Here is a 26,875-nt window from a genome sequence, read left to right as displayed (position 1 = left end):
AAGTGAGATGTTAGCTTCTGAAATGCCCTACAGGAATTCTCAGGAAAAGATCAGGTCAATAATAACCGTGGTGTTGTGACTCTCGGCGCTTTCCCTAAAACCACCTGCATCCTTCCCTTTTGGGAAATGCCTGGCCTGGGTTCTGGCCCATCAAGGGGTGGGTTTGATTGCCACAGAGTGCCAAATGCACCTCTGAGACGTACCTTTGGGGGAACAGTCATGATTTTTCCAACTATGCCCTTTGTGGGAGACAAAGGTTCTGCAAAAACAGAATGAGGAGAAACACACAAAATAAATGAGACCATTCAAGTCCAAAAGATTGGAAACTGCCAAGGGGAGATTAAAGGTCCATTTGACCCCTTCCAGTCCCAAGCTGAAGGTCACTCATCTTTCTTCGTCTTACTCCTGTGACTTCGACCTTGGCAACTACCCGATGTAGCTGGAATCACAAGGGAGCCTGGGGTCTGTGTCTCTATGTGGGCTGCTACAGCCCTTTTCTGGGTATAGCTCCTTTGGATGGGAGTTGGACATCCCCCTAGAGTCTAGAAAACCCAAGTTTTAATTCCTGCTCTTCCACGAACTAACTTCCACATGGTTGAGTATAGACAATCATTTAATGTTCCCCCTTTAAACTTAGGCTGATCACTTAAGTTCTCCAAGCTTCAACCTCCCTAGCTATAAAGTGAGAGTTTTGGAAGAACCTGTCTTTGAGGTCTCTTCTAACTCAAACATTTTGCTATTTTATCAAATACATTTAGCAGGAAGATCAACCCTTATTGGTTAAAAAAAAGCATATGGTCATCATATTTGGCAATTAGGTGGGAAGTCGTTTTTAATACACAGAACAGGGCGTTCCATCTGCAGGAGTCATCATTGCATTAGTAACAGTGAAACTCATTGGCTTGACCCTAAATTACCCAGATCATTAAAAAAAAAATCTTTTGACATTAACAGTAAGGTAATAAATATTTCAAAGCCCCCGTATTCACTAGAAATAGTTTCTATTTTTTTCTCATGGAAATTAGGGAGTGCTATAATGACTCCTATACACCCATCAACTATATTAAACATTTATCAAGATTTTACCACACCTGCTCCATCTATCCATCTATTCTTCCTCCCTCCCGTCCTTCCTTCTTAATACTGAAATATTTTAAGCAATCCCAGGCCTCAAGGAATATCACCTCTGCATACTTAATACGTATCTCTAAATATTCAGATGGACTTTTTAAACAAAGGTTTGAGAAACAATATAGGACAGCGGGGAGCATGCCAGCCCTGGAGCCAGCCTGCCTGAGTTGGAATCCACGACTTAGCAGCTAAATAACCTTCAGCAAGTTACTCACTGTTTTCCTATCTCAGTGTCCTCATCTGCAAAATGGGTATGATGATAGAGCTATCCACCTCAGACAGTTGGTATAGGGACTAAGTTAGCATTTATAAAGTTAATATTTAGAACTACAAGCATCCAATCAATCTAGTTACTACTTATTTGGAATCTCAAAGAATAATAGGTCTGTAGAGTGAGGAGGAGCAATTTCATGGGTATTCTGCATAAAATTTTCACAACTCTTCTAGAAGTAGAAATAGACACCTAACTGCCGGGTAGATCATTTTCCAATTGGCCTCTCAGGTGTCCAAATCATCTCCCACAGCCGCTCCTCCATCATTAAACTTCTAGAAAGCACAGTCTCCGTTCATTGCCTCAACTCTCATATTTTCCCACATACCACAGTGGGACCCCTGAGTCATAGTACCTTATTCACACTGCTGTGAAAGCCTTTTTCACATACTGATTTGTATCATATCTGGTTGTTTAAGCTTCTCTTCTCAGTTAAGCTATGAAGTCACTGGAGGATAGAAACCATTTCAATCGTCTATAAACCCCTTAATTCATTTGAATATAAACTCCATTAAGGCAGGACCTTGTCTGTCCTGGTTACTGCTGGATCCCAGCACCAACTGTGGTATTTGGCACAAGGTAGGAGTTCAAGTTTGTTGAATGAACCGGTAAGTATACTATGAAATATACATGGCAGCCACTTATCAAATGCTGATGCATTGGGACAGAATTCTCAATAGAGAATCTGAGGGAAGAGTTTAAATGTCTTCATTAAAATGCATGAAATAAAACACCCTTGGTCTACAGGGTCTTTAGACCATGGAGACTCAGATGCTCATGCCAGCCCAAGTTACATTAGCTAGTAACAATCAGAGTTAGGTCTGGTCTGGAACCCAAATCAAGTTGATTATGGCTAAATTATGTGATGGGACATATGCTGAAAGAGAAGTTTAAAGAAGGCAAAGGGTTGCTACAAAGAAGTGGTCAATCATTAAACATGGAAGACATTTCCCGCTTATTTCTTAATATTCCAGCAAAATGAAACCCATCCCTGGAGCGAGTTTGACCGGTTACAGCCACTAGAGGTCAGAGGAGTAACAGGAAAGAAAGATGGGCTTAGCAGGTCTGGAGCAGACACTTCTAAAGAGGAGGGGACTGAGAGGTCTTTGAGGGAACAGGAGGTTTCAGATAATCAAGCCCACCTCCGAGCCTCAGGAGAAGTTGTCACAGGTCCCCGGAGGAAGGAGACGCCACGACCCATCCCAGGACTTCTGGCCTTCGGTCTGCTTGGTATCAGGCAAGTCAGCTTGGTCTAGCTTCTCTGCTGGGCCCCGTGATCTCGAACCATCCTCCCCAGGGCTCCAGTATGGTTCAAACCATGCCCTGGAATTCTATGCACCAACTTAGGAATCACACAGACTGCCAAAAGGCTAGAGAGGGGCGTGTTCCACACCCAACATCTTCCTCAGAAGGCCCTGGGTTGCAGCCAATGGTCCTCTAGATTAGGATGGTGGAAAAACTTCTAATGTTCTAATGCTCTTCCCCAGTGTAGACACTGTAGACATTCCCATTGTTTGGGCTTCGGGGATCATCACATGAATGTGATGCAAATGGTCTGTGCCTCAGGCCTGGGAAGTCATCTCATCCTTGTCTGTGGCCCTGTAAGACCCTTGAAATTCCTTGACCTTGAGGACATACCCCATAAAACTCCCCAAATGGTGAAGGTTACCTTTGCTGCTCATCGGCCTGCGTCTCACCCAGCACTTCCCTAGTACTCCCAGGTTCCATCCCCACTGGTCCCATCGACAGTTGCCTTCATTGATGTTTATTCTCCTGGTGAATGACTGAATAGCTGATGATAGCTGAAAGTGGCCTCTAGTTTCAATGATAAGCATCCTGCCATCTAGTTTCTTGCCCAGGCTGAACATTCTACAGAATAATTCTCTGGAAAGACCCCAGTCACTGTCCCTGGGAAACGCCATGAGCAGAAAGTGCATGCAGACCTGTGTTGGTCTTGGCCAAAGGCTGGTACCTGACCTTCATAGAGCAGAGAGCGGGTGCCACGTGAGCTCTGTGACCGACATAAGGAACCAACAGAAAAAGCCAGACTGGAATTCTGAGTGGAAGGTAGAAAACATTCTTGAGTTTACTTCATTAATACCTTTTTATTCAAACTATTTCATTTAGAGTAATTTTAGACTTACTTTTAAAGGTGTGTGAGGGTAAGCAACTTCACTTGGCTGGGATGATTCTAAAGCTGTTTCTAAAATTATGTCCTGGGGCCAGCCCCATGGCCTGCTGGTTAAGTTCGGCATGTTCCACTTTGGTGGCCTGGGTTCATGGGTTTGGATCCCAGGTGTGGACCTACACCACTTGTCAGCCATGCTGTGACGGCAACCCACATACAAAAGAGAGAAAGACTGGCACAGATGTTAGCTCAGGGCTGATCTTCCTCAAACAAAAAAAGAGGAAGATCGGCAGCAGATCTTAGCTCAGGGTGAATCTTCCTCAGAAAAAAGCATACTAAAATTGTGTCCTATTACCTTAGCTTTGTAAGATGGTACTCAACGCTGCAAACAAAGTCACTGGTCACATAAGCTTGGGCGACACTGGATTAAAGAAAGCTTTAAAAAAGAAAAAGGAGATGGATTTCTTTACCAGAGAACTTCCCTAAGGTTTTAGTGCTAACAGGATTGTGAATCTCTGATTCAGGGATGGGTGTTCAGCATTTCTCAAATTTATCTAGCCAGAGAAACTCACTTCATAGGATCCCTGTTCAATCACAAGGAAAACAATTTGGGAACTACTGTTCCCTAGTGTATACTACTTAACCAGCTCCCAAGGAACTTTCGGGTAAAAGCTCAGCAAATAATTAAGTATGGGTACAAAGCTTATGTACAAGAATTTTCACCATCATATTTTCCTATAAGGATACATGTGGAAACAGCCAAGATATCTGACTATAGGAGAAGGGCTACATTAGTTATGGCTCATTCAGATGATGGAGTATTTATTTAGCCATTGCAAATCATCTTTTATTTTTGTCTCTCAAATTTAGAGGAACAAAGTCATGGGAAAATATTCAAAAAGCTTTAAGAGAAAAAGCAGGTTACAAAAGCAGATGTATAGCACTTCGTTAAGATGCAGGCTCCAGAGCCAGACTGCCTGGTTCAAATCATGGTCTGCCACTTATTATTGGTGGGAAAGAAAGCAAAAGAGTATGCACGACACGTGGTAGAAACCCAGTTGATCTAAGATGACCAGTCTTGTGGTGGCAGAATAATGGCGTCCACAAAGATGTCTAAGTCTTAACCTCCCAAACCTGTGAATAATGTTGCCTTATATGGCAAAAGGACTTTGAAAGGGTGATTAAGCTAAGGACTTTGAGATGGGAAGGGTATTCTGGATTACCCAGTTGGGCTGGATGTAATCACAAGCGTCCTTATAACAGGGAAGCAGGAGGGTCAGAGAGAGACAGAGATTTAGAGATGCTACCCTGCTCGCTTGGAAGATGGAGAAAGCGGCGACAAGCCAAGGAATGCAAGTGGCCTGCAGAACTGGAAAAAGGAAGGAGATGGACTCTCCCTTAGAGCCCCCAGAAGGAGTACGGACCTGCTAACACCTTGATTTTAGCTCAGAAAAAAGACACTACCTTAGTTTGTCTGAGCCAGTATAACAAAATACCGTGGACTGGCTACCTTAAGCAACAAAACTACTTTCTCACAGTTCTGGAGGCTGGAAGACTGAGATCAGGGTGCCAGCATTGCTGGGTTCTGGTGACACCGCCCTCCTGTCATACAGACGGCCGCCTTCTCGCTGTGTCCTCACAAGAGAGAGCTCTTGTTATAAGGGCACTAATCCCATTGTGAGGGCCTCACCCTCATGACCTTATCTAACCCCGATCACCTCCCAAAGGCCCATCTCCAAACACCATCACATTGGGGGTTAGCGCTTTAACATACACATTTTAGGGGGACACAATTCAGTCCATAGTTGACAAATTACAGGCTTCTGATCTCTAGAACTATAAGATAATAAATTTGTGTTATTTTAAGCCACTATAGTTATGGTAATTTGTCACAGTGGTGATAGGAAACTAATACAAATATAAACTCAATATTATCTTCCATGCGTGCATGGAGAAAAACTAGGCAGGCAGTGGTTAAGATTATGAGTTACTTTTATTTTTACATTTATTCTTCATTTTCCAATTTCTTCTACAATGAGTATGAATTAATTTTAAAATATAAAACAGGGCCGGCCCAGTGGCACAGCGGTTAAGTTTGCATGTTCCGCTTCTCGGTGGCCTGGGGTTCGCCGGTTTGGACCCCGGGTATGCACATGGCACCACTTGGCACACCATGCTGTGGTAGGCGTCCCACGTATAACGTAGAGGAAGATGGGCACGGATGTTAGCTCAGGGCCAGTCTTCCTCAGAAAAAAGAGGAGGATTGGCAGTAGTTAGCTCAGGGCTAATCTTCCTCAAAAAATTAATTAATTAATTAATTAATTAATAATAAAACAAACCAGAAAAATTTGAGCATTATTAGCCATGCTGAGAAAAGTAGACAAAGCTGCTTACTTTAACCTTCGCAGACTAGGCAGATCCACAAGCTTTTCTACCTCCCCAGGCCGTACCCACTCAGGGGAGCTGACAGCTGACACCTCCCCAGGGCCTCAGAGAAGCAGGTCTGCCAACAGTGGCACTCGCAGGCATTGTGAGCATTGTGAGGCAGACGAAGGAGCGGAGGGGGCAGCAGAATTTCACTGCGAATCAGTAAATGCTGTCTCCCATCATGAGTGGAAGAGAAAACTAGGAAACATGAATTTGCATTTCCTGTTTATTTATCATAAATAGTTAAACCACTTTCTGGAACAGAGAAAGCAAGGCATGCCTTGGCTGCACTTCTAGATTTTCCAAGCAAGATAGATTTCCCCTGGCATCTGTGACAGGCTGTGCTGACAGTGGGGGCAGAGAAAAAAAATCTGAAATTCCTCCTGCCCAAGGGAACCCGAACAAGGTCCTCAGTACACAGCTGTTGCCATCCTTGAGAGCCAAAACTCTCCTTCTGTAGGAAGAGGACTAACTTCTCAAAAGCCAAGAATGTGGATTCCAGAAGTGTAGAAAATTATTTTGATCAAACATTATGATTTTGGTGGTTATCGTATTCCATATACATGGTGTCTGAGGTCTTAAAAATCAAAGATCCTTTGTCTCTACATTTCTCAAAAGAAAAGAAAGAGCCATCACCCACTCTTATTTAAAATCCAAACTGAACAAAGACGCCCACCCCATGACATGCCTTGCCCGGGCCTCCTTCAATGACCTCCTTTCTTTACGCAGCTCTGGGATGAGGTTGCAACCATCTAAAACGACTCACAGTCCACCAGAAAGAAATGAGCTCAGACTTGCATTTTCAGTTTCATTTCCTCCCAGTAAGAGGGAATATACCCTGCCTGTCAGATCCAGAGTGTACGGGCTTGGGTGGTTCCAGCTGTGACCCCCACACAAGAGCTGGTCCCTGGTCCTTTCAGCTCCTTCTTTGACGGCCCCAGAGGTGGGAGAATGTGATGATATGAACCTTCAGATTATAAACCTAGCTCAGAAATGAGAAATACTCTTGTCTGGCGAAACAAGCCTGAGAAACTTCAGAATATCATTTCTTCAAGGTAGGTCAGGGTGTTGGATAAGTTGCTGATATTGGCTCATTCCTCCTAAGGGACCAGAAGATGAAAACTCAAGAAGAAAAGAGCTGTTTCCCCAGGAGAAGCATAGTTTAAGACCAAAAAAAAAAAAAAAAAAAAGTAATTAAAATGGTAAGAAGAAAAATCACAGTGTAAGTAACAATTTCCCCACCAAGATCTTCTCGTTAAACACATTTCAACCAACACGGTGAGCTTGGCCGTATGAAGGTTACTCCCCAAAAGGAAGTACTTTTATGGGAATACTTGTAATTTTATTGTCACCCAAAATGCCTAATGATGGACTCTGAGTTTTGAAATCATAGCTGACTTTTGAAAACTAATTCTTGAACTCATATTTTATAAGAAACTTTAATTCTAAGGAAGTAACTATGAAAAAGTCCAAAGTAGGAATAGAAAGCAAATTTATAATGCATGTTCTGCCTTTTTTGTCAGGGTCACAGCAGCTACAGAAAGGTGACTCATAAGGAATTCTGTTAAGTTTCCTAGGCCTTTTCTTAAAACATAACAGTAACTGTAATAACAACAACAACAACTCTTATTGGGAGCCTTTTGTGTACTAGGCACTGTCCTAACTTATTGATGAGAATGGTATTATTTTATTGCCATTTTACTGGCGAGAAAACTGAGGTTTCTAGAGGTGAAGTAAATTGGTCACTCAGCTAGCAAGCAGTAGGGTCAGGATTTGAATCCAGAGAAGGGACTGTCACATTTAGGCACAGAATTATCCTTGACCAGCTTTTTTACATAGGGTGTGAATTTATATTTGAGTAATGAGAAATCAGAGACTGGGAATGCCTACGATATCAGATGCATACAAATTTGGGGAAATCTTAGACATTTACATTCAAGGTCACGAGAAATAAAATACATGAAATATAAATGTATTCTTTAGTGCTCTACTGGCACCAAAGAATGTGTCCTGCACATTCTCCCCACCATTACCCCTAGTTCCTCCACCCTTTAAGTAGTTGCTTATTCACAAAGATGAAATGGATCTGAAATGCCAATCTCCTTAGGGAAGGAAGTACACAGCAAGTCACCACAGCTGGTAAAAGACACAGTCATAGCCTGCCCTGAACTCTAGCAGTCCGAGGGGACATCCTGCTCCCAGGCCTGGCTTTGATTAGCTCACATTTTTTACCAGGCGTAGAGCAGAGCTCTTACAAGAATTAGGTCCTTTGATTCATCTTTTCTTTCTTGGCTCAAGACTGCATCTTTCTTTGCATGTGGTTGAGTCTGATTTTTTGGAAACCACTCTCCTAACTTGGAGCATGGAGTAGCCAGACAGGGTTAAAGAGGAAGCAGCAAGGACACCATGTGGTGTCCCCAGCAAGGCTTGATCACCACCGGGAGCCAACCCAGCCACCCTGGGCATAACAGAAGACCCAGCACAATTAGCCGTGACAGCAGAACCTGCTTACAGAAGAGAATTAAACTGCTAGGAAATATGATGCTTTTTCCAAAGTCCTACTTCCCAGCAACCACAGGCTTGTCACAGAAGAAAGACTGGAGTCTATATCTTCTCAGGGGTGAGGCTGACATGTTGAACCATGGCAGTTGCTCTTTTCAAACTATTGAAGGGGATGTCCAAAAAGAACTTTGAATTCTGTACTTTGAGATGTCCTGATTTCATTTCAGACCTTCACCCCCCCACCAAACACAGCTTCAACCTAGCCTTTTCTTACCAATTCTTTCCCAAATGGCATGCATTTTTTAAAATGAACATATTTTGCTAAGTTCAGATAAAATACCAGGAAGTTCTGATCCAAGGCAGAAGGACTGAGCTTAAAGAGCAAAAAGGAACAGCAGAGAGAAGCCACGGTGCTCCATACCACCAGTCAACTAATGTGGTGGGCTGGGGCCCCACTCTGCCAGATGTGTTCACTTAATGGAGTGAACACACATCCCTGCTCGTCCTCAAATTAAGAAATTGACTCCCTGTGTGAGTAGCCAGTTCTTTCAAAGATTTCAAGGAACGAGGCTATTTCTGGAGTCAATGACTGAGCTTCTTCCTAGGGAAAGAACCCTCAGAAAGCTCTCACAGGAGCAGCCAGGCTAGACAGCTGACAGGGACCATGCTAGTCCCTCCGCCATCTGCTCGGATCCTTGCACAGCACCAGTAGCTCTGCCTCTTGTAATTTGGAGCATTGGAATTAAGTTCTGAAAGCACAAAGGAAGCACTCTGGGTCACTAGGGTAGCACAGTCTCATGGCCTCTGGGAGCAAACTCATCTACCCGGAAGCCATTAGGGGCAGAGGATTCCAGAGCTATGGAGGTTCAAAAAGAAGGGGCAAGAAGGACCCAAGAAAATGCAGGGGTCAGGCCCGAGATTGGGAGAGAGCAGAAGGAGACAGCTCAATCACCGGAGGGTGGAGCAAGGAGCTGTTACTACACACCTCCCAGACCTCAAGGGCAGAGGGACAGCAGAGGGTGAGAAAGGGTGTAGACAGAATATGGACTTTGGAGTCAAATGAGACTGGGTTTGAACTTGGCTCTCTCACTTCCAAGCTGAGTGACCTTGGGCAAGTTAGCTAATCTTTCTGGGCTCCGGTGTTAATTCTTTGAAAAGGGAATAATATTACAGGTCCATGATCCCTTATGCACAATTCCAAAATCTAAAAAAAGCTTTGAAAATCCAGTTTTTTCATAACTTGTTTGGCAACAAAACCTGATGTGACCAGCATGAGGCTCTTCTCAGTCTGTCTTTATCCCACTTAATGTAACTAACTCTTCCTAACTTTTACAGCAGAAATATAACTTGATAACAGATGCTCCTCCACTGGGTGTGTTAGACAATACTATATGCATTGCATTGCTTTTCTAAATGGTAGTATATACACTGTATGACTTTTCTAAAATCAGAAAAATTCTGAATTTATCTGGCCTCCAGGGTTTGGACAATTCGTACTACATCTTAGAGCGCTGTTGGGAGGATTAAATGAGAAAATGTGTGTGAAATGACTAGTATAGTACACAGCTTTAAGGTCTTGGTAAGTTATAGCTACCATGATTAGGCTTGTGTCACCAAAGAATGTTCAGGAAATACGATAGTAGACATAACCCTCTGTAGGCTGCTCCACATTAAGCTTTAGTATCTCACACAGCCAGCTGGGCCCCTCACAAGTTGCACAATCTGTCTGCCTGCAGGAAAGGGAGGCACTGTACAGTTCTGAAGGAGAGCCCCCTGTTACCTGGGCCTGTGGGGGAACCCTTCCATCAGCTGCCGACACAAGGTCTTTTGTGGAACAATGAGGGCATCTCAAGTGAGATTTGGCCTCATCCAGCTCTAACTTCGCATCAAACAAGCAGCCAAGCTCTGCTTCAGGAATATTGTGCTGACTAAATATTTTTTCTGTCTAGGGCTTTTTTTTGTGACATTTGAAGATAATGAAGGGGAAAGCAAAAAGACCCAGTCAGTAATCTTTACCATCATGTAACGACCATCTCACGCACAATCTTAATCTAAACTGACAACAGAAGTCGAAACTCCTTGGAAATTTTATTTGTATAAGATGTATAACTGTCACCTCTTTCCACATATTCAAAGATATGAAGAGACACTCCAAGTGATGGAACTCAGTATCCACACCTTTTCCTTCACCACTCTCCGTAACGTCCCACTGGACAAATTATCTGACTTAGTAGATCAGTTCAACACCTGGCACGAGAACAGAAACTATTTTTAAAAACTGAACTAGTCATCACCTAACTAACTGGGTTGCTCTGGCATGCCTAGAACTTGGAAGTGAAACCAGTATATCTTATAATAGACATGGGTACTAAAGTGAGAACATCCTTAATATGAAAAGACATTTGGAAAGGTCTTGAATTGTAACTTCAATAAAATGTTTGGGTTTTCCTCCCAAACTCACTCCTCAAGGGTGTTTTAAAGCACTGTGTGGGTTACACCTTCAAATTAGGCTTGCATACCTGCCAAAGTGCTTCCTTTATTCTCTACTTCTAAGTACCATCAACAGGAGGCACACATGTGTTCATTCTTGGGAGTATGGCCTCTCACGTAACACATGGGGCATTCAGCAAGATGGCGGCATGCCTTCAGAAGTGCTTGTCCAGAGGAAGAGCTCAAGAGAAGTTGGTGGCACAGACTCAGCAAAGCAGGAAGACTTTTAGTCCATCAATTCATGGATGAGGGCAGGACAGGTTGGAGATGTGTGGAGATAATTACCCCTTTGAACATCCTCACTGGCTTCCCACTGACCACAGAACAAAGTCAAAAATCTAAAACCTTTAACATGATTTACATAGCTCTTCACTGTCTAGCTCCAAATCAAATCTCTTTTCTTTTTTTTTAAATCTCTTCCTTTAACCCACTCTGACCCTATTTAAGGACCTCACATGTGCCAAGTTCTCTATTCCTTTTGGGCCTCTATAGGTGCCTTTCCTTCTGACTTGAACAATCTCCCCCACCCCCAGAACCCAACTTCTCCTCCTTTAGTTCAAAGTTTAGATGGTACTTTCCCAAGAAAGGAAGACTTCCCTTGTCCCCTCAGCGAGGTGGTCTTCCTTGCTCTGTGCTCCCACAGCTCTCCATGCTTCTCTGTCAGGAGATTGCCCCCTTTGTTTGATGTTTCTCTTACTGAACTGTAAGTTCCCTGAGGGCAGGAACTGTATCTGCCTTGTTCACCTCTGTTTGAAAACATTACACAAACTTTAAGTGGAACTTCTTTCTTTAAAAATCACATAAGAACCAATCAGATAAAGTTTCCAGATAATCTTCCCTAATAATTGGTCTTTGAAAATGACTGTATCCTTTTTAAAATAGAAACCCCATCATCCTCCATCTTTAAAAGGCAAAGAAACTAAAAGCAAAAGCAAGTATGTTTTCAACACCTGGAGAATCGTTGGAAAGAATTAGTAGATTTCTCTTTCCTTATCACATCTCGGCTCTCAATGGATTTTACTTGCCTTAAGTTTTTAGGGTGCCAGCATGTCACCAGCATAATTTCCACCAGAGGAGATGTTAAAAATTATATTTTTCACCACCTAATAGCAAATTGTCAACTTGAGTCATGCAACAAACCAGCTGAGTCACCTTTACTGGCATGAAATGTGGAGTAGGAACTTAGTAACATCTCTATTCACAAAACCAACACTGGAGCTAGCAGCTCTGACCCTGGCCGTGAATTGTCCGGTTTGGCTGCTCAGAATACTATGTCAGCCTCCTCCCTGATCACGAGCTGGGAGACTGGCTGGCTATGCAATACTCCAAACTTTACCAGGCATGGACAGAAAAAAATTGCATTTTTGCATTCGGTTTCTTTCAATCCACGTTGTACTTCTGGGAAGCCCTGCTACCTACTTTAAATGTTCTAGAGGTAAATGTGAAAGAAGGAGATACACACACAGAATTATCATGACTGTGTTGGGTGTGACCACCAGACTGGAACAGTACCCATACTTGCATGGATGAATGACCAGCTTATTAAAGGGGCAAAAGTCAATGCTATGAGGATGAGATACGGGGGAGGAGATAGGTTTTAGCTAGAGGGAAGTGCTGGAGAATCAGAACTGGGCTTCTGGGATGTGGAGGACAAACATCAGCCTGGTAGGGAAGACTAACAGACCATAGCAGGTCAGGGAACTAGGGGAAAGTGTTGAAATGTCTTAATTTCTTTTCATGTGCTAGAACTAAACTAGGTGGACAATATGGTGAGGGGTTCAACTAACAGGTGGAGTGAATGAAGGAAACTAAAAATATCCACTGAGCATATGCCCTTTAGAGAAGGCTCTATAATGAAATAATGCAAAGGGAGGGCTAGGTAGATGGAGCCAACTATAACTGATAGGAGAACCGTGGTAGCTGCCTGCCATGTGAGCAGAAGTTGCTGAGATGCCTACAGAGCCATTAGAGTCACCTACGTGCGAAGGAGGCTCCCCATGTTGGGCTGAATTTAAGTGGTATGAAAACTTTTCCTAGGCTACCACCCAGAATGCCCAGTGTGATCTCTGGGTCAAGCCAGCCCACAACAAGAATTTAAAGTGAACTTGACAACTCAGAATCTTTAGGAAAAGCCAACCAGTCACTGTTAAGCATGGACAAAAAAACCTCCCCTGAAAGTTTTCTTTGCCTCAAACACTCAGCTGGCCATTGCCCTGTGACCTGAAGGAATTAAAAACCATATCAAAAAAGTCACCGTGCTTTTCCTCTTCCTCCTCCCTTCCCTTTCCTTCCTGAACAATTTAGTCCAAAAGCCATTAGGTGGGGCTGAACAAATGGGTGCCTACAGTGGGGGTGGGAGGAGCCACAGTGGCCCAGAGTGGTGTGCTGGAGTCAGAACAGGGTGTGTAGGGGGGAGCAGTGGCCCAGGGCAGGGTATTGGAGTCCAAGTTGGGTAAGGAGGATGTTGGTGAAGGCGGACAGCAGTGGCCACCCAGATAGGGATGTTGGAGCCCATGTTTGGTGAGGAAAACAGGCGATTGTTTACATAAGGGGAGGGAGATTGATCAAATAATAAATATATTGAGGATAATAGGAACCAGGTATCTTGTTGTCAAGAAGGAGGTTATAAATATGGAAAGAGAGAAAATGAACCCTGTGGTATTTGATTAGAATTCAAGGTATTAGGTATTAGGATGAGCTGATGGTTTTCAAGATAGATGAATAGGTAGGGAGGTAGGGAGGTAAAGAGAGAGAGACAAAGAGAGAGAGAGAGAGTAGAGTGTTTATATATTCTCTCATTCCACCCAGTGAGAGTGCCTGGGAACAGTGACAATCCAATAGCAATGAGCACAGCACGCACTCAGATCTTGGTTTCTAAATACCATTCTCCACTAACAGAAACAAAGGCTCTTTGGAGAAACGGCTGATTCCAGGGTTAGGAAAGTCTAAGATGAGAGTGGAACATCACATGGTGCCAGAGAGTGAGGACGTGCTCAAGAATAACAGGGACATGTCAAAAGAACACCGAAGCTAGCTTGATAGGACTCCCATGAGCTACGTCTGAACAAAGTTAGCATAAAAATAATAAAAAAGGGATTCTAACCCAGGGAATATAAGAGAAATCCATGAGACCATACTGACATAAAGAAACAAATGAAGAGATTTAAAGATTCATGAGTGGGATGAAGATAACATAGTACCAAAGTACCTCCGCAGAAAATATTTATTAATTACTACAGGAAAAAGTAACTTTACTGTGCCGAATCCTGGCAGACACTCTCTCAATCAAGTGATCAAAATTAGTATCATGTGAAACGGGTTAACACCTGTCCCTGTAATGGGACAAACTGACACCAAGTCCTACCTGACTGGATACGAGGAGGAGAACAAGCATCAGGTCTATGGTATTCCTACCAAAGATGCATAACCTGAATGTGATCATGCAAAAACAGCAGACAAACCCAAACTGAGGGACATGCTACAAAACTGGGGCTCATGGAGCAGCATGTTCTCAATTGACCCTCAAATGGCTGAGAATAAAAAACATATTTGTACCGTACCTGGGGACTTTTCTTTAGGTTTGAGATTATTTCAAAATTTAAAAATTAATAATGCCAAGAGTTACCTTGCGTCACCGTAGATTTGACGGAAGGCAAGTGTCAAGACGGCATCAAGATCTGGATGGACCAAGCTAAACACCAACAATTACATGTGAGAGTAATACTTCTTCAATGATCTCTGGTGAAGGACCAGTTTCTTCCCCTCAATCCATTGTGGACCAATACTTTTAAAAAACATGAAATCCACAATTGGATCTGAAAAACAATATCAAATTGCTACAAGAGTTTTCAAATGCCTCAATGTCTGTATCTATCTCAGCATGGACCAGGAACAAACAGTCATGGACTAGTGTGGACTACACTTTGAACAGCCCTTCTCTATGGTAGGATGAGCAGATCCCCAACTGCCATCACACACAAATGGGAAATAAAAAATATTGGTCTCGCTGTAATCCATAGTAATTGGATTGGTAACTGGTAATTACTGGTAGCTTCAGTAATTACTACTATAATTAACATCAACCATCTATCTAAAGTATTCAAGATAGGGACTGCTCAGGCAATGGGAGGGGATTAAAGACTTGCCTTTATGTATAGTAACCAACTTCTCTATATGAGGCACAGGACAAGAATGAGGAAGACCACTGCTGATTGCAAAGCAATTGCTTTGTCGTGATTTAAAGGAAGACAAACCCAATCATATAGAAGATGGACAAAAACATCTATGGGTCAATCTGCAACACCAGGTCATGACTGTCATTGCTGGGGAGGGATCCAGCATTCAGAAGGGCTTAGTAGGACACATCTCCCAAATCAGATGGGTTTGATTTAACTACAGATACTGACGGTCAAGCTACTGACTCCAACACATCCACACAGGGTCCACACAAACTGGGAGTGTGCTGCACACGACCCCTCCCTCCGCTAAGAGGCAGCTCCTTCAAATAAAAGAGAACAATTCTCTGTGCTAAACTAAGACCAGAGCAGAACGATCCTCTGCATGGAAATGGCAAACACAGTGCAGGCTCAAGGTTCTTTCAGAGGACACTGTGACACTCCTGTTGCACATCCCCAAATGCTGAAATCTTCACGCCAGTGTCCCCTGACACTTATTTCAGCCACACACAGAGAAGGCTCCACATTGAAACCTGTAAGCTAGAATCAACAACGTGATTTCTGCAGCATCTGTCTCCCGGCCGCGGCACCTCACTTACCTGGGGCGGTTTTATAGCATGGAGTTCGGGAGGGCAGCGATGGGGCGTTCTTTGCCCTGGGGCTCTGGGTACTCTGCAAGACTTGTCTCTGCCTCTTCAGCTCCTCTTCTCTTTCCTGGGCTGCTCGAATCTCTTCTTCAATCATGGACAAAGTCCGCTGCTTCCTTGACCTCAGCTTGAAGGGCCCAACCATCACATCAGACTCTTGAGTGGCCAGGAGCGAGGCCGTGCTTCTCAGCTCAGCTGCCTCCGAATACTTGCTGAAATAGCTCCCTTCTGGTCTGGTCTCCTCCATGTTTATTGGGCCACTGGGCTGCACTACTGGCAGCGGCTGGGAGGGCCCTCTTTCCCTGAGCGCTCTGTCTTCAGCAGGCAGAATCTTTGGTAATACATCCCTTTTCTCTTGAACGGGAGAGGACACTTGGGGTGGCTCAAACATGCTCTGAGCCTTCTCTGAGCTGGAAGCCCCAGACTCAGCTTCCTCTGGAGTTGCTTCAGGTCCCTGCTGTTCAGCTCCACCATTTATTTCAGACGCAGCTCTATCCACTTGCTCAGCTATGGCTTGTTGAATGGCATTCTGCACCAGGAGACCAGCCTGATATTCCAAGGGGTCGTCAACCGATGGAGAGTCTCCCAGCGTGGAACAAGGGGAATAGAAACCATGATCACTAAAAGACTTGGAGACACCTTCTCCCCGGCCCTCGGAGGGGTTGTCAGTTTGGGGAGTCTGGGGCAGAGAAAAATCAGCCAGGGAATTTTCCTGGAGGGCATTGGTTGTCTCATTGGAGGCCCCACTGTCACTGATGTTGTCCATGCTGAAATCATTGGACAGGGTCTCCAAGACAGTGGTATCCTGGGACCTTACCGACAACTCATCCAAACCAGAGTCCAGCTCCTCTTGGGTCAAAGAGACATTGACTGACCTTGAAAACTGATCCAAAATCCCAGCGTCATCATCCTTGACCACCGTGAGGACGGCCCGGGCACTCGTGAACTCTCCATCCTCTGCCCACAATTTGGATAAGGGCCCGCGTTTGGAGGGCTCACTATAGGGCCCTTCCTTCCCCTGAGGAGTTGCGCTGCCCTGGCCTCCTCCCAAAGACTGGGTCTCCATGGCACAGCTGGCTTTCTGCCCCTTGGCTGCCGATGTGCCATTGTCTTCTGAAGGTCCCCTGGCAGAAGCTGGTCTCGAGAGAGTCAGTGGCCTGTCTGAGTTGATGGACCCCAGAGGCCTGTAGAAGGGCTTGACAGAGAAGAGCCTGGGCGTACTCTGGCCCTTGGCTACTGTTTGCCTGGAATTCTCCATCAGCTGGAACTGTTTGCGAGCAGCAGAGAAATCTATCTGCTCCGTGACAATGTCCTCCTTCATGTTCTCAGTCATGCTCGAACGTTCACGAGAGGATGCAGGGGCTGGGCAGAGCTGTGGTGGGGGCTGCTGCTGCTGCTGCTGCTGCTGCTGCTGCTGCTGCTGCTGCTGTTGCTGTTGCATGAGCAACTGCTCCTGCTGCGCCCTTCTCTCCTTGCGCTCCTTGTACTTTTTGTGCGACTCCAGATGTTCCTCGTCCAGCTGCTCCTCGATGGTCTTTTCCTGGGGAGGATTCCACCATTTTGCTGCAATGCCAGGGTTCTTTTTCACGGCCTGGCTCCGGATGAGTTCTCTCCTTTCCTTTTCCAGCTCTAGCATCTCTTCTGAGGGCCTCACTTTTCTGACACAGTATTGTTCTTTCTCGCTCTCATCGTCCTCAAAGAGTTTGGAGGGCTTCTTGTCCTCATGGAAGGCACGTAGCTCAAACTTGGCTTCCTTCTTCAGCGTGGTGAGCGTGAACTCCCCATCTCGGGATGAACACCGGGAGCTGGTGGAGGAGCTGGGGCTCACGGGGGCCTGCAGGCTGTCCCCCAGCACATCTCTGGGCTGGTCAGGGGAGTGGCCATTTGCTCTTCCACCCTCTGCCATTGTGGCAGAGTTGCTTTTACTGAGCTCAATGTGAGGAAGTGCCTGCCTGCTAGCTGCTCTCTCAGTGGGTTCCGGCTGACTGGCTGTGTGGGCAGGTGGGCTTAAGCTGCCCACCAGGATGGCTGCTCCAGGCTCCGGGGAGGACGTGCCGTTGTAAGTTCCGTCCACAGCAGAATCACAGCAGTTGGCCTCCAGTACCTCGTCTAGATATCGGATCTCTCTGGCGACATCATTATCCAGAGATTCGTGGTGATCAGCGAGGAGGCCATTGTGCGGGGGCGAGTAGAAAGGCGAGGGGTGGTCAATGGAATGTAGGGTAGACGTGATTCCAGGAACACCTTTACATTCTGCAACAGAGACCTCAATTTCCATGTTTTTGTGGTCTGGGGGAAGAGAGCTGGGAGCAGGCTGCAGGGGGTTGGCACTGCAGCTGTCTCTCTCCCTTTTTAGCCGGATATCATCCTCAGAAAGCTGGGGGGGCTTCTGGAATAAAGAGAAAACAAGTCATGGTCAGATACTAAATGTCTTATGGATGTGAACCCTGGGAAATTAACTGATAACTAACTGGAAAGAAAATGGAAACGACAATGACAAGTTCTTCCGAATAGAGATTTCCCTTCCAATAATCCTTCACATATGGATTTTGTTGTTGTAATGGGGACCTAAACCTCTTGATTTTACAGATTCCATTTTGTTTACTGGGTGTCCAGGGAACTTTCAATAGATGCTAGTCCCATTTTTAAATTTAAACATTAAGTTAAGACTCCAATCATCTGAAGACATTGCTCAAATATCTCCTAAAGTGGAAGAGACTTCCAATGTACCAGAATCTTCCAAAATACTTCGTAGCAAACTACTGCAGGAATGTAATAGGACTATTTGTGTGGCCCTGACTATAAAAAGTGGTCCTTTTGTATGAACAAATCTTGAAAGCATACGATTCTCTGCCAGATGTAATGCAATTATTCTGGAGACAACTTTTTGGAAACTTTTGGACAGTTCTTCCAAAATAAAATACGGGAAAACAGTAGATTCCTTCAGTGGCCCCTTAAAGAATACAGTGCCCCACTGCCATGGCTGTAATTGACTGTGTGCATTACATGCACCGTAACCAAAGTCACTGACTGCACAGTTCTGTTCTCCAGACTCCATCGAAACAATACTCCTTAGCTAAGGAGTGAGTGTTGCTTTGAAAAGCTAGTGGCCAGCAGCACCCTCCTCTCTAGTTCCTAAAAGATTTTATGTATGATAGCTCCAATTTTGTGGTTCAATGAGAAAACCACATCTTCTTAACGTTTTTAAACGCATCATATTTTTTCATCAGTTATCAACCCATGTAATTTTGTTAGTTTGCCATTAGTAAGATTAATTTTCAAACTCCAGGATGATTTTTTTTTTTTCATACCTAAGGACTCTGGTTGAACTCAGATAATTCAGTGGTAAACCAGGAGCTTAATCTGAGCTCCCCTCAAGGCGTTCACTAACACCTTGGTCAAGTTTGTTTCCCCATCTCAAGTCCATAGTGTGGCTGGTATTACTGACATAGTACAATGCAAAATCACACGACGGCATAATTTTCATTTATTTAAGTTTTAGACAATTTTCAAGTTTTAGAACATAATATTAAAACACCACTTTAGGATGATTCTCAGGGGATTAATTTCAAAATCCCTCCAAGGAAAAGCGAATAATTATAGATTTGTTCACAAGACCTAGAAAAACATGGGAGTCCATCCTGTGTGCTCTGCGTCATTGTCAGAACATCGAAAAACTCTCGTGGTTATCCATGAACTGAGGGGTTTCTTCACTGTTTGTTTTCCACATTCCTCTTTAGACTTAAATTGATCATGTAATATATATTCCTTCTTTAGCAATAGGCAACAATAATGAGTATTCCTTCTTTGTCAACACTTTCTGGTCTTGGATGATCTTCCAGTCTAAGTCTGGTTTTTGTCAAAATCTGGTACTTAATACCATTAATATTTAATTGCTTAATACCATTTAATATTTAATATTAATTGCATTAATAATAATTGGTAATATCTTTATTTTATAGTTGACCATCATTAACTAGTGGTTCTTTTATCTTTGGGATGAACTAAAGAGGCATGTCAAAGAAATTTTTACTGCCCTTTAGAAAACATTACCAAAACTTTCTTTCGTAAGACAATTGTCAGTAACTCCTATGTCATTAAGAATTACAGAAAATTTGAATGCCTAACACTTATTGGCTGCCATTCAATTTCAAGAAAAGCTAGGTCAAAATTAGCCCACTGCTTGGCAAGTTATTCCTGGAATAATAATAAATAATAATAAATAAATAAATAATAAAATAAGACCAACAAAAAGAGATGGTGGTACTGAAAGTGAGAGTCAGATTATCCGCGACACTCCTACCCCCCAGGCTTCATTTGGCCAATGATTTACTGCTAATCTTCTTCATGGGAATAAGTAAAGTCTTTCTTCTATCCCTTTTGGCTTTTGGGGGAAAAAAAGGTAGAAACAGTAGGAAGCTGCTAGGGCTGAAACGGTTAAAAATCACTGCTCTACTGAAACATAAAACACTTTGGAATAGTTGGCATGAGAGGAAAGAGGGCAATGTAACATTAAAGAAGCTGAAAGGCAAATAATTAATTCTATAGTTCATTTAGTCATTAATCCACTCATTAAGCATGCAGGAAGCTTAATCTGTGGAGCTGTAATGAGATTAGCAGTACGAATAAGCTCCAGGAGACAACATTTTTTTCTTAACAAAAATTGGATTAGCCAGACTTCCTAGAAACGCATGTCTATTTTAGCGTTTATGTAGCCAAAGTGAAAAACTCGCCTATATTTATATTTATCTCTTGTAGATGCAAGTGATGGAGCCTATCTCCATAATATTTCCCAAAAACACTTTTTGGCTCCTTGCATCGGCTTTGTCTCTTTTTCCAGGACACTCTACAGTTCAGTGTTTGACGATAGACAAGAAGATGCCCTGCCAGTTTTTTTTTTAGAACTTAAACATTATATCAACTTTTTCCAAGACAGACTTTCTGAGCCAGCAACAACTGTTCCAATTTAAAATTTTAAAAGTCTGAGAATAGCATTTGACAGTACATTTTTGCAGTGTCAAGAGAAAAACTACCTTTAGCTCTGAGTCAGAAATAATGAGTCGCATTACTTATTCTCCTGTGATTGTCAAACTGAGATGTAAAAAACGCTAATGACTGGTTAAAAGTCAAAGTTTGGGGTCTCAGTGTTATTTGAGTTGATTCGTTTCCAATACAGTAAAAAAAAAATCTAGACACTGGAGGGTATAAACAGTAAAGAGGCTTTTGCTTCCTGTTAGCGACATGGGGCTCTGTCCAGTTCTTTCCATAAATTCAGAAAATTCTTCCTGACACTCCATTCCATCTATCCCAGGGAGCAGCAGCACTAAACTCGAATCAGGGTAGAAGTACTTAAAGGGATAAACAAGTCTACATTACTGATTCACAAGCTTGCACCAGAGGTCCTGAGTTTTTGTAAAGTTAGGTCAACGATTATAACAAAAGAGCAAATTCCTGAGTTCTATTCCCAGCAGGAGGAATTTACCTTCATGCAAGGTGGCCTGATGGGATCAAAGCCACCAGTAACTGTATCATCTAAATGGAAATGGGCTGGAAATCCCACAGTCTGGATTTGGCAGGAGTCTGGGCTTGGTATCATTAAATGATGTCTTGCTTAAACCAAGAAATGCTTATTGCTCCCTTTGAAGATAAGAAGTCCAGAATTTTCTCCATGCTTCAGATAAGGTGAACCTGATTCCAGATTCAGATAAAACGCACATTTATTAAATGGATTAGAAAATCCTTTCTGAAATAAACTATGTTCCAATGCAAAAAACAGGAAGGTATGAAAGAGCCATCAAACTGGGTTGTCAAAGGTCAGAGAAAAACTAGGATGCTAAGAGGCTTATGGGAAATCTTTGGATTGCCCCAGCTCACCCCCAGGTGGAGCCCTAACAGCATGGCACATAATACCTGTCGGCTTCCCAGAATAGCTAACAGCTGGTTGAGATGTCTACTATTTGCTTTAAAATACTTGGGCAGAGACAAAAAATATAGCTCTGTGTGTCTGAAATTCGTTTAAATGACATTCCAGGGGCCAACAGCCATCCGGTTGGGGAATATACACTCCAAGAGGGGTCAACCAGCATCTAATCAGAAACCCCACACTCCACAGGAGGCTTCCTTCCTCCAGTAGTTTCTCTCTTTCACTCCCACAGGCCCCCAAGGCTTTGCTAATCACACAATTAAGGGGAGAAATGGGTTTCATCAGTGAAATTGGTGGCTCGTCAATTAGCACAATGAATGTTAGACATCAGTGAAATAGGTGGTGTTCAAACTTGTGGATAAGAGAGATTCTCCACCCTTTTAGGAAGAGGACATACAAATGGTGCCTCAAGTCTAAGAACTAAACAGCACGGTCCCCGGCCTTTGGTTCAGAGGACATCAGTCAACACGCACTATGTGGTAACACGCCTTTATAAAACTGCCGCCCATGCAAGGTGGAGTCGGACATCCAGAATCTCGGAGAGCTGAGACTTCTCTGAGGTTACAGACAATGCTTTTACACCTACTTTTACAAATGTTTATTTAATAAATGTCTGGATGAGTGTGAGAATTTGGCCCAAGACCTGCTTTTATTATAACCTGGAAGCCGCGTTGTGTCTAAAGCTGCCATCATTTACCAAAAAGTATTTAATAGTAGTTATACAAAGCAAATTAGTATAGGTTCATTTACAGCATAGAAGCCCATTTTCCTGTAAAATTTCTGCCAGACCTTATGCAAGACAATCACGGAACTCTTCTGAGAACGTATACTCCTTCGTATGAGCAGGGCTCATAATAATCTCTCTCAAATCTGTTTTGAGAATTAGATAATATATCTAAAAATACTCTGTAAGCTGTAAAATGTTTAATGCAAGTGTTCATTATTAGTAAGCAATTTTACCCAGAAGTGTAAATGACCGATATTAAATTCTTTCTGGGAGGAGGTTGACTTTCTTTTGGGGGAAGAGCCGGGGATGATGGTGAAGTTTTGATTTTGAGAAGAAAAGTAATCAACCTGAGGAGATTAAAGGAAAAAGGCCCAGGAAAGGCCTCAGGACGGGACCCTTTGTTACAAGGGAAAGACAGCATTCCTTGGCTGTCTGGTTGACCGTTCTCAGACACGAATCTCCAGAAATGCGTGAGACTCATAATTTGGCTTTGGAAGTCAATGACCTTTCCCCTCTTTATTCAGAACCAACCCATAGCAGACTCCCTGGAGACAATTTCAGCTTCCCACCTTCTGCTGTCCTTGTAGGGCCCTCCAGCCGGAAATGAGGGGCTGACTTCCTGCCCAGGCTGAGGACTTTACCCTATGGGCTGCTCTCTGAGGCGGGTCCTCTGCTTCCTCCGGTGACATCCCAGAGGCAAAATATTAAGATCCCACATCCCACATCCCAGTCCTCGCAATGGGCACTGTGGGAAAAGGCTGTGCCTTCTTCCCAGCACCAGAGTCAACAGCACAGGTGAGATTCTAGAAGGCTGTTCAGTTGGCACAGAAAACACATCAGGACCCTGATTCCTGCCCAGCTCGCGATGGATGGCAGTGAGCTCTTTCTTCCCAGGGTACCTGGGCCTGCAGCTGACACATCATAAACAGAAAGAACTTGAAGGAAGTACATTTTCCTTAACAGAGCTGGCTGGGCCCAGAAGACACCAGAAAGGTGTCCTTTGCTACAAGGACAAGCAAGAAGCTGAAACTTCCATTCACTTTACATGCCCGCTCCCCACTGTACCACCACCTTCAGGCTGTTACCTCTTGGCAATGTCTGTTACCAACTTCCCAGGCTCCTAGCCTAAATGCGCAATGTGACCCAAATTACTCAAACATCAGGCACCGGCTGCACAACCAGGTTTCTCCGCTCTGAATAACCCAGATTACTTGCTACTAAAGCCACGATATCTAAATTAGAAACCCTTTTCCCCAGGTAATAGGTGACCTGATCCTTTAATCCAGTTATTTTTAAGTTCCACCAAAAATACAAACTCACTCTTGGCCTAGGAACAGAGGCATGGCTATGAAATAAAACTTCCTCGTAGCTGTGAGACCAGAGGGCATCTCCGTTTTCCCTACTTACCCTCCCACTCTTCCCCAAGTCACGTTTTCGGTACACAGGACACAACTGCTGTCACAGCAAAGAACTGGTTCTACGAGCCATGCATGGTTCTCTCTAGGAGGGTTCTTACGGGGCTCTTAACTTTCTGGCTGAACTTTCCATCACGAAGGCAAATGAGAGGAGGGGGTGCAACCTGGTTGCTGGATGATGCTCAGACACCTGCAAGATGCCAGCATCGGTCTGCTGAACTTCAGCTGCCTTGGAGGGACCAGTGGGGAGCTACAGATGGGATGGCAGGTCTACAGTAGACAGAATCCCCAAATTGAGGGAACGCAAAGAGTGTGAGTGGGGAGCATAGAGGGTGAAGAAGTCAAAATACATTCCTGCAAGGATTTGCATGCCCTGAGGTCCTACAGAGTGAGAAGCCCTGTGCCCAGGGTCATGGGAATTCCCCAGAGCTCTGAGGTGGTCCCCACTCCACAGGAAGGAGTTTACAGCCCTGGAGGGAGAGGGTACCAATTCGCATAAGGACAGCAAATAGCACAAGGCTGAGAAAGTGCTAACTGGAAAAAAAATTTCCACCCTGTTCAACGGTGTAGATTGTACAGGCCGAAAAGAGTTTATGCTGGGAGCACCTAAGTTCCTCAGTAGCTGGCCTGCAGCTCCTCTGGCCACCCCTGCCGAAGATGGCAGACTGGGGGCAGGCCGGAGAAGACCCTGGGACTCTGAGTGGGCTGTGTCCACCCAGCCCTGTGAAGACACAGAAAGTGGGAATGTCAGAATGGCTTGCTTCCTTGGTTTGGCTTCAGGCCTCCGGGCCAGGAAGTGGAGGGGAGAGGCGCGGGTGATAACCTGGGCCACATTCCAGTCCCAGGCGGCATTTCCTCTTCCACCCCCCAGCAGAGCTTCTTCCGGCCCGTAGGACCAGGGGCCTGCGTAGATCGTGGGAAGCTGGAGGCTTAGCCACTCCCTAAAGACACCAGAGACTGTTCCTGGCTGATGGAAGGCAGACTGAAGACCCCAAGCCCTCCTGGGTAGTTGGAAGCTAAATTTAGAACAGGCAGGAACGGGTTAATGTTGTCACACACACACACACACACACACACACACACACACACACACACACTCAACTCCAATAAGGAGGGGCTAATGCTCACACTGCCCCTGGGGTTTCCCTCCCCCAGACCTCCTGCCACGAAGCCATTACAGCTAAATGCGACTAGGACAGCTCTAAAAAGAGGTTCCCGTTCCTACAGGCCCAGCCTTTCTTTCTGAGAGCTTCTATGCTATCAGTCAACAGAGCAATCACTGTCCTGCTATTCTCTCTAGCTTATGCCTGAGAGACAGGCTTGAAGACAGGATGAAAACACTCCTGGAATCCCTTTTCATTGGAAACAAGGCTCGCCTACGTCTTGGCTCACACTCCCGGTGAAGGAAAGTGGTCAATTTATAACATGATGGAGTCTCCCCAACACCACAGCCTGCCCTGTTAATAGCATCCCCTTAACCCTGCTGAAAAGTCACCAGCTCAAATGTCAGGCCGCACATCTGGAAAATGTTAAGGTGTTGCTTGATTAACACATTTACAGCTTGGGCTCTCTGTGAAAGAAACCGAAGATGGTGTGTCTGATGGGGGTGTGGTGGGGAGGGGAGGAACGGAAGGAAGCTGTTGCCTTTTCTGTGGCACCTGGTGAAAGCTTATTTCTTTCAGTTACTTGGAGATCCGGACCCTAAAAGAGTGATTGAGAACCGCTGGGAGATTTCAGGGTCTCCCCTGAATGAGGAGAGATGCTTCATGCCAGCTCCAAGTAAGTCAAGTTTCGCTTCTTCCTCAATACACTCTGTGCTCTATCGAGGAGCCCTCAGACACTTTTCTCACCAAAGGCCTTTTTCACTGCAAAACCATTTTATGGGACAGTCCCCACCTCCAGAATAAACCAAGATCGAGGCCACAGAGGGAATGCTGGCTCCTGCAGCCTGAAATTTCTAGGGTAACTGATTCTGCTGAAGGCAAAAGCGAGCCTCGCTTGAGTTCTTTATAACTTACTTAGCTGTGTCCCTCTTGGTTTTAAAATAGTTCAGGATCTTGGGTTCGTGCCTGGCCAACCAGTCATGGCAGAGAGCAAAAGCTGAGCGCCACTGTGGACCCGGCAAAAATCCACTATGTGGAGGCTGAGAGTCAGGAGGAAAGAGAGAGCAGTGTCAGACGCTTTTGAGATTAACCCTTTGTCCACAGATGACTTGAACATATGATCAGAGCTGATGAGGTTCTCTTTCCATCCCCCCATGTCCTCAGGAGACAGTTACACACATCGGCTAAAAAGCTGTAAGTCACCCCGTGAATGTGGTGAGTTCCACAGCACGGACTTGTAGACTAAATAATTACAAAGAGAGAACCAGAAAACCAGTCACCAGAATCACTGCATCACCCGATTCCTTTCTAGAAAAGGACACACACAGGCACTCTCTTTCACAGACACCCTTATGCACCATCTTCAAAGCATGATGTGTCACAGATGACTTGGGTATCTTTGCACACGCTGCATGTACAGTGTGGAGTTTTTTTCTCTGCCCTTTAGCATCAAAGCTGGGAGTTTTACAAGATTTGCAAAAAGAGATGGGCCGTCCGAGCTCAGCTGCCCACTCCTTCTCTAGCAGGAGAGGACTCCGCGGCATGGCACTGAAGTTCAACTCTGAGTCCCTCCTCCACAGAGACTCTGACCTCAAAAGGGAACGCTCTCCTTCCCAATTAGAAAGAAAAGGACAAGAAGATAGGTCAGCAGACTCAGCTTACCCTGCCCAGAGTGTACGCCTCAAACGTCCCCAGTCGGAATTGCCTCTTTTTCCAGATTCCTGCGCACTGGCTCAAGCTGGACAAATTCCTTCCTAGCCTCCTGACTGAAGAGTGTGATGTCACCGCTGGCCCTCCCTCTGCTCCCTAAAAGGCCATTCACACAAAGAAGGACTTTAACCCCCTTCAAAGAGGCTGGCCCCTCCCTAGCCGGCCGAGCCTGGAGGCAGCAGCAGTCCAGCCAGAGAGGGCTCTAGGCTGCTCCCAGGGCGCTCAG

The 26,875-nt window shown here is 44.6% G+C and overlaps 1 protein-coding gene across 5 annotated transcripts in view; it reads right to left on the bottom strand.

Moving 5' to 3' along the window:
* The window catches only part of PALM2AKAP2 (PALM2 and AKAP2 fusion), a 327,886-nt gene that overhangs the window by 14,695 nt on the left and 286,316 nt on the right, over positions 1-26,875 (bottom strand). For 4 of the 5 annotated variants that reach the window (XM_046659481.1, XM_046659497.1, XM_046659508.1 and 1 more), the window contains one exon: positions 15,724-18,160. In XM_046659481.1, the coding sequence (XP_046515437.1) occupies positions 15,724-18,160 (2,437 nt within the window). The remainder of the gene's footprint in view (positions 1-15,723; positions 18,161-26,875) is intronic. The other variant, XM_046659490.1, reaches the window with a different exon arrangement.

This window comes from Equus quagga, chromosome 1 (genome assembly GCF_021613505.1).
Source record: "Equus quagga isolate Etosha38 chromosome 1, UCLA_HA_Equagga_1.0, whole genome shotgun sequence".
NCBI lineage: Eukaryota > Metazoa > Chordata > Mammalia > Perissodactyla > Equidae > Equus > Equus quagga.
This window is presented reverse-complemented; position numbering and strand designations above follow the sequence as displayed.